This window comes from Sphaerodactylus townsendi, linkage group LG01, assembly GCF_021028975.2.
Source record: "Sphaerodactylus townsendi isolate TG3544 linkage group LG01, MPM_Stown_v2.3, whole genome shotgun sequence".
Classification (NCBI taxonomy): domain Eukaryota; kingdom Metazoa; phylum Chordata; class Lepidosauria; order Squamata; family Sphaerodactylidae; genus Sphaerodactylus; species Sphaerodactylus townsendi.
The window spans coordinates 57420387-57431786 of NC_059425.1; the positions used below are offsets into that span (position 1 = coordinate 57420387).

At 41.0% G+C, this 11400-nt stretch overlaps 1 protein-coding gene across 1 annotated transcript in view; it reads left to right on the forward strand.

The window, feature by feature from the left end:
* SMYD2 (SET and MYND domain containing 2) overlaps positions 1–8265 on the forward strand; it is a 66304-nt gene extending 58039 nt beyond the window's left edge. The window contains exons 9-10 of the mRNA XM_048504839.1: positions 4130–4238; positions 7487–8265. Coding sequence (XP_048360796.1) covers positions 4130–4238; positions 7487–7567 — 190 coding nt within the window. The 3' untranslated portion in view covers positions 7568–8265. The remainder of the gene's footprint in view (positions 1–4129; positions 4239–7486) is intronic.
* The last annotated feature ends 3135 nt before the right edge of the window (positions 8266–11400 follow it).

The following is an 11400-nucleotide window of genomic DNA, read 5'->3' on the forward strand; positions in this document are numbered from 1 at the left end:
GGAAACAATGGGGGATGGGGGCACCCCTTTGGGAGTCCATAACTTTGGACCCCCTGAACCAAACCTCACCTAACCTGGGTGGTATCATCAGGAGAGTCTCCTGAAAAATCCCTGAAATTTTGGTGCTGCTAGTCTAAAAACCGCGCCCCCTGCAGGCCGAACACTGAAAAAACACTAAAAAATAGGAAAAACACATAAACGAACCTGAAATTTTTGCGCCTTCCACTAGGGGGGCGCCCGGGGACATAGGGTACCCCATGTCTCTAGGCAAATACTCCACTGATAAGAGCCAATTTAGTGGATTAATCATATGGTTTGTCATGATTGCATACATTTGCATATGAATGAAGCAATAGATTTTGAAGAAAAGTATTTATTTTTAAATGATATGTGTTTGTATTGCGGCAGCACCATTCTCTAGGAAGTTTCTTGTGCGTGAGAGAAGAGGTATGCCTTGTCTAAGGTGATCTCTGCTCTCTGTAGATTTTATACTGCACACCTTTTTAATTAATAAAAAACTTTTTAATAGATTAATTTTAGCTGATTTAATCAAGCAACACAGTACTATCTGGAATCTCATCTTGGTAAAAAATAGAAAGAGTCAACTGTTTTCTGGCAACATAGTAATACCTATCTTTCATCCCAATATACAAGATAATGTGGAAAAAAACAGACAAAGCCCACCAAAGTCTTGATACTATTAGGAAACCCTACAGTGTTCTTTAGAGTGTAACAGACCCAAGAGAATCAGAGAAGTAGTGTGGATGGAACTTGCCTACAATGTCTGTCCTTGTGTATCAAATTCCAGTGACACAGGAAGTAAATGTTTGATGATCATCATTGTGTGAGCAAGCCTTGGTGAGGGAAATTCTATATAAATTCAGCACAGTGACTTGGACTTCTACAGAAATCTCTCCCTAGATCTGTCTCCAAATATTCTTTTTGTGATTAGGGTATTGACCTCCACATCAGCTACTCTTCTTCATGGCTAGTCTGCTCTGAAGCCATGTGTGTGTGTGTGTGTGTGAGAGAGAGAGAGAGAGAGAGAGAGAGAGAGAGAGAGAGAGAGAGATTCATTTATTCATTACATTTTCTTTATCCTACCCTTCCTCTCAGAAGCTCAACCCCTCCCTCCTTATTCTTACAACTGAGATGAGAGGGGGCTGACCTAAGATCACCCAATGAGCTTTATGGGTGAGTGAAGTTTCAAACTTAGGTCTAGTAAGACATTCTAACAACTGCTCCACAAGTCGCCACAAACACTTGGCATCTCTGACTTTCACTAGCTTAGCTTCTGTGAAGTCATGACTAGCTTGGCAAGTTCTGTTATCAAGAGGGGCAGGGAGGCGGTCTAAAATCAGAAAGCTGAATGTTAAAGGGGGTTCAGGGAGAGTTAGAATTTAAATGAAATTCAGGAATAGTTTTTCTTCATGTGATTTCAGTGAAGTATTTGCTAAATTGATATTCCTGTACTGGCTTTCAGGTTGCTGGAATAGCTTTTGACAGTAACAGATATAAGCGACTTCCAGTAGCTCAGGCTAGCTTATGGTTTCTTTCTGCAGTTGCCCTGTTTGTAGCTCCATAAAAGCCAAGTGCTGGTGCTGGTAACACCTTCTAATTTTTCCAGTTTTCCATCTATGGCAAGGGAGGCCACTTTCCTATCCCTCACATTCTCCTAAAGCTACAACAAGCTGGCCTCATTACAACTTATGGGCTTAATGATTCTGCTTCTTCCCAAACGTAGCACTGTAGTGCCAGAGTTTTTATATGGGTGGCCTCAGAGGAAAGAGGAAATAACCAAATATTACCGCCAATGATTTTTTGCATAATTTTTTTTAAATTTTTCTGAATTGGGCTCTCCTGGTCATAGAAAACACGACTCATCAAGGTGTTTTCAATTAATTGCAGCCCTGTGGCTTAATGACCTCCAAAATGTCCTGTCATTGACCAGTTTGCTCAAGTCTTGCAAATTGAAGGCCAGGCTTCCTTTCTTGAATCAATTCTCATCATGTTGGGTCTTTTGCCTGTTGTCTTCAACTTTTCCAAGCAATATTGTCTTTTCCAGCGTGTGAAGAAAGTACATTCATTCCTTTAAGTTTACTTGGAGAGCTCATTTATCTTGGATGGCAACCACTTAGTCGTAGATCATAAACAATGCAAACTTTTGGCATTCATTGAAGTTGTAAACTATGTTTGTGTTTACATAAACGGAAGTTGGATTTTACGAGACCATATCCTAACCCTGACAGATAAGCTTTAATTACCAAGAATGATCGAGTGGGAGTCATCTCCCTTGTTCTGGACTAGAGGAGCAGATGCCATAAAAACTCTGACGATGCTAAAGGAAACTCATTCTACGATTTATTCAAAGATTCATTCTAAGACTCAATTCATGCCTTCAACTGTATGGCCTTTTTAAAAATATTTGGAACTGTTTAGAGCTGAGAGAAACCTGTTTGTATTTTTTTTCTTTTCTTTTTAATAAACTTTTAAAAACTCAGCTGAGAGTATCTGGATTAAGGACCCTGTTCTCGGTACACTACTGGAAAAAGGGCCCCAGCTTAGGGCAACCCCTCTTTTCCTTCACACAGTAGTTCTTGCCTTTTCATAAATATGACCAAAGTACAGTAGTCTCAGTTTAGACATGTTAGTTTCTAAGCAGAGTTCAGGCTTGTTTTGATCTGGAGCCCACTTATTTGTCTTTTAGGTAGTATGTGTTTTCCGTATCACCACTTTTCCAATGTATTAATATAGTCAACACCTATCAGATCCTTGATGTTTTTATCTCCCTTCCTGTAGCCTTAATGTGAAAATTCAGGTCATAGTTGAATGGCAAAATACATGGTTTTCATTGTAGAATATGAATTTCAATCTTTGACATTTCTGACTTCAGCGTGTTGGACCTGTAATGGTGGTGAGCTGCTGATAGTCACAGTACTAGAGAGACCAGTGACTTGATTTGGCTCAAGGCAGTTCCCGGATCTGAATAGCCTAGGCTAGCCTGATCTCATCAGATCTCAGAAGCTAAGCAGAGTTGGTCCTGGTTAGTACTTGGATGCAGTGCCGTGGGTATAGATTTTGTTATGGGGTAGGTTCGGTGACTGAGGGCTTTCCAGCTGTTCCGTTCCATCCATTGTTTCAAGCAAGCCGGACATGTAATGGGAGGGGTTTGAACTCGAGGACCCCCCCCCCCTTACCTACATGCTTGCTTGAATGGGAAACCACCAAGACCACCAAAGACAAGATTGGTGGCTATGCAGAGGAAGGCAATGACAAACAACTTCTTTCTTGCTTTGAAATCCCTACTGGTTTGCCATAAATTGGTTGCAACTTAATGTCACTTTGCACACACATCCCCTGATATGCCCTACTTCAATCTTGTCTTTGAGGAAGAATGTGTTACTCCTTATGCAGCCTCTGTGTTTTGGAAATTTTAACTTTTGAATTCATTGAGCTATAAAAGACACACTTTGCAATCTTTTGGGAAAGTCTTTGCAGAAAAATCTATCAGTAGTTTAACTCAAAGGTTGTGTAGCTGCACTGGGTACGCTGTGCTTGAGCATGGACCAGTTGCAAGGATTCTTGGCAAGCTGTCATCTTGGGGAATGATTTTCTCTCCAGCTGGGGGAGTGCAAGCAAGCCTCTCCCTTTGATTCGGATGCCAACATGAAGTCATAGATCAGCTGGCAGGGAGTGGTGATAGGCAAAACACAACAGCACATTCTTCCCCTGGGGCCCAACTCAGATTTATCACCCCAGTGACTCACCTAGATTTTATTGGCATAGAGTCCAATGTTCTAAGCTGGTCTAGGATGGCTTTGCAATTTGGGTTGCCTAGCCTGATGCCTCCACTTCAAATCGGTCAGTGACAGAATGTCAGATTAAATTCGTTGGGTGGGATTACTCTGCTCAAGGCCATTGGAAGTTGAATGAGCTTCAGTTGACAAAGATGGTTTTGTAAAAATACTGGGAATGATCAGCTGTCTATACATAAAAAGAAGGTAGAGGGGCCTCTTGGCCATAGTGACTGGGGGCTTGTGTCTGGCCAAAGCTTGTATTTATGACCTGAGCTGTATCAAGACATAACTGAGCTATTGAAGTTTCAAGATCTGTTCCTTTTTTTAAACAGTAAACATTACCCTTTGTACTCCCTCAACGTGGCCTCCATGTGGCTGAAGCTGGGGAGACTGTACATGGGCCTGGAAAACAGAGTGGCTGGTGCAAAAGCTCTGAAAAAGGTATTCTTTTTTCTTGTAAAACAACTGTGCCAGTTATTGGGTTTTAAAAGTCACCTATAGAGATGTTTCTAGCTTTATTTGTTGTCTTCCTTTGTTTCTTAACTTTTGTTTGAGGCAGCTGCTTTCATCTTGTTGAAGGAGCAGAGTTTCAGGCTCTCTTCTGTGTACCAAAATGATGATTGTAGAACTCTGGATCTAGGCATGGGCCTCTTGCGCCTGTCTTAATTCTTTTCACCGACTCTGCATCTCCTTCAATTAAGGTGGCAGCAAGCAGCCGTTTGGTTTAATTTGTACATATGGTTTTCTCAACAGGATCCCTTACTGAAAAATCACCCTCAGTTTCTGTGGTTTGTGTACAATCAAGAGCTGTTCAGAAACTGAATGTTCTTGGCTCTCATGGTAGCTGGCATATGGCACTGAGCAGATTGCATTTCAGTAGCTAACTTGAATGTTAGTGCATATGGTAGTCAAAATATTTTTTTTTTGTAGCTGAAAAACCCTGTGTGTTGGGGTGAGGTGTATAAGCAGGGGATTGGTAAGTTTTGGCAAATGTGGGGTTTTATTTCACACCAAAAGACACTAAAAGTGTGGTAACTTACATGTGACAATTGCTTTGTTTAGCCTGTAGATGCCAGTTAAACTATACGTATTAAAGGCAGAGCAGCCAGGCCATGGCAAAGAGACCTAAGCGGCACTGGAGACAAAGATTTTTAAAAGGCTGTATTTCCTATACAGTTATTCCAAATACAGCCATCAGATGGTTAGTGTTATCATGGGTTTAGTAGGAATATATATATTTAATATATATATATAAACTGTTTATCAGTGCCTTAATTTTCATTTGCTAAAACTTATCCCCCAGTTAGGATGACTTTCATAAACACGTTTGGAGGTATTTGGGATTTTGTCACCCTCAGTGATTTGGTGACATCTACAATCCTGAATACTATTCTACTGTCTCCAAACCAGATGCACAAGTTAAATAGCACTGACTGTCAGCTCCATGTTGAAAAGGTTTGTGTTTTCCCCATCTTCCCCATTCTGTTCTTTAATCAGTTATTGATTCATAAGTGGATGTCTCTTGTCCTCCTACTTCAAGGTGTGTATTCAGGATACCTGAGCAGAGACCATAGTTGAAAAATACCCTGTTTGTGTTTCTGGGTATATTCAGGGTCTGCCAAATATATCCAGAATTTTTTGGGAAGCTCAAAAAAATGGTCTTGAAATATTTGGGGTTGTCGGGAAGATCAGGAGCCAGTGTTTGTAGGCTCCCGGGGACTGTTTTTTCCCTCCCTCCTCCCCCTTCACTTCATTTTTGCATCTTGGAGGAGTTCTATGGGTTGCCAGGCTGCTTCCGTCAGTTTCAGGTTTGTCAGTTTCAAGTGGTGCCTTTTTCATCTTTGCAAGAGTTGCTTTGTGTACTGTTGGCTGATTTTACAGTGTAGCTCATAACTCAGTGCTTGGATTTTTCTCTGACATTAGTCTTGTTGAGTTTGTACTGCCACAATGGTACTAGATTCTGCTGGGCATTCTGTCTATTGTCATTTGTTCTGCTAGGCTGGCAACATCGCTCATTCTTTGCTTGGATTTGTTATTCTGAGATCCTCCAGCTTGACAGTAGTCCTGTTGAGCTTGCACTGCCACTATGGCTCTGGGATTTACTGGGCTTCTGTACATTGTTATTCATTTTTCTGGGCTTTGAAAAGCCCCCCCCCCCCTTGCAATCTGTAATTTTAACAGCAGACATTGTCTAGTTTGGTTTTGCTTCTACTTGGCTTGGCATGGTGGCTTTTGGTTCTACAGGGATTACTGGGTTCTGCAGTGGTTCTGTTGGGGATTGGTTTGTGTTGGTTCTTCCATGGGAGGCATGCCTTGAGCAGTGATTCCTGATTGCAGGCATTGCTTTTGCTTAAAAGCAGCTTGGAGGTATTTCTCTTTTTTTCCTTCATAGGAAATAATGAAGGATGACTTTGGTATCCAGTTCAGGTGCCAATAGAATTGAACCCCTTGGACCAATCTACCTTAAAGTTGGGGGTATTTAAAGGACATGAATCAGCAGCTCTGCTGCAATTTTGGTCCCTGTACCTTGAAATACAGCCCCTTCCCCAGCCTCCTGGAAAGTTTCCCTATATACAATAATGGACCCAAATCTGAAAACCCTATCAGTATTGGAATTCAAGGATAATAAATTGGAAAAATACAGGGGTTTTTTCCATACCCCTATGCCTATCCCATGACTGTTCAGTTGACTCAGAAGCTTTTGATGACGGATTTTGTCAAAGGCTTTTTGGATGTCCAAGTATTTAAAGAATGTTAAACGGCTGGTGATACGAAAGATCCCTGCACAGAAGTCATGCTGATTTATTGTCCTTTCCACCATATAGACATAAGAGAAGGCCAGTCTCACGTGGGTAAGACAATATTGGTCTGTAGAGGATGGTTAGTCTGACACACTGTAAGGCTCTTCCTTGAGAGAAGCATCTATACTGCTCATTTCATTATAGCATCTCCCCCTAACTTATTTGTGACTTCGTCAGCAGAAAGGATCAATGTGAGAATTGGACCATTGTCTATCATATTCATATTTAAGAATGTTAGCTTTATTATGAACCTTTTGCAGATCAGTTCTACAGTTACAATTCAGAAATGAACTGTAAATCCCAAGATGACCATTGACACACCGGTTAGGTGAGGACAAGGGCCTTTATGCTGTTTGTTTTCCAACTTGCTGGGATGTGTAGCAATTAAACCTTCAACTTCCATCTGTGGCTGACTGCCTTTTCCATCATCTCTGGGTGTTTCTGTAGGCAAAGAGTGGTCCAGGAAGCCCCCACCCTAGGGCAGTAGCGGATGGATGGCTGTGTTCAAGATATGGATGGTGACTGCCTACTCCAGTCCACCAACAAATTCCATCTTGTCCTGTGATGGTGTGAATACTGTCTGGCCCAAACTAAGCTTGGAACTGTTCTGTATTACAGTAATAATCGGTTAAGTTTGGATAGAAAGGCACATACAATGTCCTTTAACTTTTTTGCTTTCAAAAGGGGCTTGACAATCTCTTGGGATCAAAAGGGATGTGTATATAATAAGGTTTGATACTTACAATCAAATGGGCTGTTTTTTTTTCCAATTGGGTACTTTTAAGGGGACAAAAACCAGTCAGAGGTTTCTGACTCTTCAGGATCCCTGAAGAGAACATTTCATAAACTAAGGCTGTCTGAATCAATTGTATTTTTTTCTTTTTTCAGGCAATTGCTATCATGGAGATAGCACATGGGAAAGATCATCCATACGTTATAGAGATCAAAAAGGAATTAGAGGCCCACTGAGTCTTTGAATCTATGCAATCCTTCAACCTTTCTTTAAAAGCCTTGCTATGGAAACATCGGGAGTGCTTTGAAAACTGACATGGGATAAAAGCTTTTCTGTAAAATAATTGGAATGACAAACATGTGGTGCACTTAGGCCTTGCCTCTTGCATTCTCTGAGATTTGTGAAGTAACTTGAGCCTTGACAAATTAATTTTTGAATGTTTTTTTAAGAAGGAAAATGCCACAGTTTCATATATTTAACGCCTTTGATCACGTGCAGAGCTGACCAGTTCTTGTTCCCTGCAGATTTTAATGTATTATGTATCTTAGTCAGTTAATTAAATTGGGACAACCTTACTAAAGCCTGCTTGCTTGTTTGCCTCTTAGCTGAGTGCTATTGTGAAATTGCTTTTAGTTCCCAACAAAGTAGGACCTGTGCCCTATTAGGGTTTTTTTTAAAAAAAATAACTTTTGTTTGTGAGCACTTGTGAACTCTCAAGCCAACATGTGGTATGAACTTTGCTCTTGCTTACAGTATGCCTCTCAAGTATAAAATCTCAGGTTGATTGTCCAATTTATGTTAAGAGTGTCCCTGCAAAGCTAGTGAATATGCTGCCTCGTAGCCAATGTATGGAATATCTGTATGTTTCTAGTGTGTTTATGAACCTTCAGGAATAAAAAAAACCCTTCAGGCTTGAGGGACTTTTCTCCCATAAGGGAATGCTCACATGTTCACCATTGTCTTGGGTAATAGCACTACATCTGTCCCTGATCATCAGAAAAAGCTGACAGCTGTTTTATATATACCGGTAGATATTTCAACTGCTGTGCTAGAAACACAGGAGAAAAGACGTATGGGTGTAAATTTTCTTGTTTATACTGAAGTCTTTCTTGAAAGGCACACATACACACTGTAGCTCTCTCGGTTTTAAAATCCTGAGATACTTCATAATGGATCTTGGATTTTCAGCGCTACCTGATATAATGGAATTTTATATGAAAGGGGTTCTTCAGAATTAAATACATTTAAAAACAATGCTAACCAGCTAAAATAGTGTGGAAAAGCCATGTGTGGTGGCCTTTGGTAATGGAGAAGGATCACGTTTTTCCCTAAAGAGGTGGTTGTGGAAGTGAGTTTCTCCATAAGTGGGGATAGATAGCCTTACTGTGGATTCTTAGACATCATCCCTCCACAGTTGGAGGCAGGCAGGAGGAGGCAGGCCCAAATCCATGATGTTTTCCACATGTACCCAAGGATGGCACCAGCACTCTGAAGGTCCCAGGGACAAAAAGAAGAGCCACCTCTGAAAAAGTTCCAGCTCTGTCCATCTCAGTCAGATCTGCTACTTCCTTCTCTCAAGCCACAGTTCTGGGGACAGAGGAGCTCCTACCAGATCCCAGTCTTGACTCAAATAGACCCTTCTAAAGATCAAAATAGTTCCTGTATCCTAAATGGACGACACTTTAGATGCCCCACACTTCTCTGCAACAGCAGCACTTATAGTAGCGCAGAAGAACCTGCAGGTTATGTGCTGAAAGGAGGATCTTCTTTTGAAGACTGATTACCAAATCTTCTCTTTTCAGAGGAGAAACTCTTTGGGCCCTCTGATCTCAATGATCTGGTCATTTTCATTTAGAAAAGAGGGTCCTAAATCCAGCAGGCCAGTTTCAAGCTCCTTTTGTTCATTTAGAGATGCCTTTTCACCACAGAGAGTAGAGATTCAAGGAGCTCCAAATCTTATTGGAACAAGTCCAGGTTCCACTCCAAATCTTAGATCAGTTCCGGGGGTTTATTCCACCAACAGGAAGTCAGAAAAGAAGAAATTCAACTCTCAGCACCATAATAGGCAGATGGCTGAGCAGGCCTTTGGCTCTGTATCCAGTCATCACTAAGGAGGGAGTCCAAGTAGCAGACAGGGCTTATCCGCCTTCCTTGGGACCGATTTCCCATATCTCCCAGGTCCAGAAAGAACAACTGACATCTGCTAATGCTTCAATTCACTGATCATCTCTTGTACATCCAAACAGCAGAGTTGGTGACAGAGAAAGAAAAATTTTCTGGGCCCTACTCTTCCTTGTTTGTCATGCCTAAGAAAAATCAAGATTGGAGGGTAGTCCTATATCTGAAGCCTCTCAACAGGCTTATGAGGAGACGGCAATTTTTCAAGGAGTCTTTGCTATCTATTGTAGAAACCCTCCAAGTGGGAGATTTTCTAGGGGTTTTTTTTTTTATTTCTGCCACCTCAGTCCTATCTTATTATGTCACATGTCATCCTGTTGATCAACTTAACAGTGCGTAATCTGCCTTGAATCTCTGAAAGGCAAACTATACATAACATAAATAGAATAAATTCTATCAATCTCAAGGAAGCCTACCTTCCACTTTCCACTTTATTTAGGTTTAGCAGCCCATCAGCTAGACACCAAGAAAATATTTTAAGAATTAAGAAAACCAGAACAGCATTTTTAAAAAACACTCAGAAATTATCTTAATTTATGGGTTTCAGAAGTAGCTGAATATTTAATAGCCATTTTGCAAGAAAATTCTCCGTTTGTTTGCAAAAGTAAAAGAAAACATGCAAAAACAAATTGACAAGGAACAATCACAAAAGAGGAATTCCATCAAGACGCCTTTGCATCTGTGCTGCAGATTGTATATTATACAGTCTTAATTTATAGCATCTTAATTTCAGTATTGTCAGCATATAAAGATGGAATGGGGATTCAAATTCGGCTAAGTATTTGATTCCTTGATAGAGTGGGTAACATTTTGGTCTGATATCTTGTGTTAATAGGTTCTAGTCCTAACACTCGTTTCTTCCCTTCCAAAGAGATCAAAGATGTCAAAGGAGCAAATTGTGTGTAGTTTTGGAGTCTTACTATTTTATTCCAGCACCCTGTTTACGTTCCAGTCCATCCATCACCCTCCATGAAATTCCTATGAATTGCCTATGGCAAAAAGCCATTTTTAACAAGTGCTACCATTCAATCTGTCTTCCTCCCCATGAGTCTTTACAAACCTATGACAGCATTTGTAGCATGCCTCAGGCTCCATGGCATCTACATATACCCATGTATGCACATATGAAGCTGCCTTATAGTGAAGCAGACAGGCACCTTTGTTGGTGGTTCTCCATCTACTCAGCCTGGCAGTGGTTCTCCAGGGACTCAGCAAAGGTCTGCAGGTCTCCTACAGTCAGATGCTCTAACTGACAATACAATTGACTGAACCTGGCTGCCAAGCACTTACTCTGCAATTGAGCCATAGCCCCTTATATCCACTCCCAGTAGTCAAAATGAGTTATATGTCCAGGTGCCAATGAAAATTCTGAAGAAGCTGTTTCCTAATCAATTACCAGAAGAGAATCCTGACTCCATCAAATTTAGTTCACCTTGGAACATCAATCAGCACTTCCTTGTCCATACTCTTCCTTCCAGAGAATGCGTCTTCACCCCCAGATTGATCTGTCAGGAATGAATATCCATGAGTCTAATATGTGCAAGACGCTGGAAGAGACACCTCCCCCAGTAGTCAGGCCAAGTACTATACATCTTTCCTTTTGCTTAATTAAAAAGAGTCTCCCCCAAATTCATTACTATAGACAACACAACCTGTGGCTCACCAGGCTGATCACAACACACTAGCTACTTGTTGCAATGATCCCGATATTCCATACACACTCTGCTTTTGGCTGTCTCACAGGGTTAGTGAGCTTCCAGAAGATCTCAGTATGGTTGGTATGCCACACTGGGTCAGACTGATGCAACTTGCATATTTATAATGCTTGTTTCAACAGTGATAAAAAGTGTCCATGTTTATTGTAATCAAACTGGTAAGTAGACAACTGGAA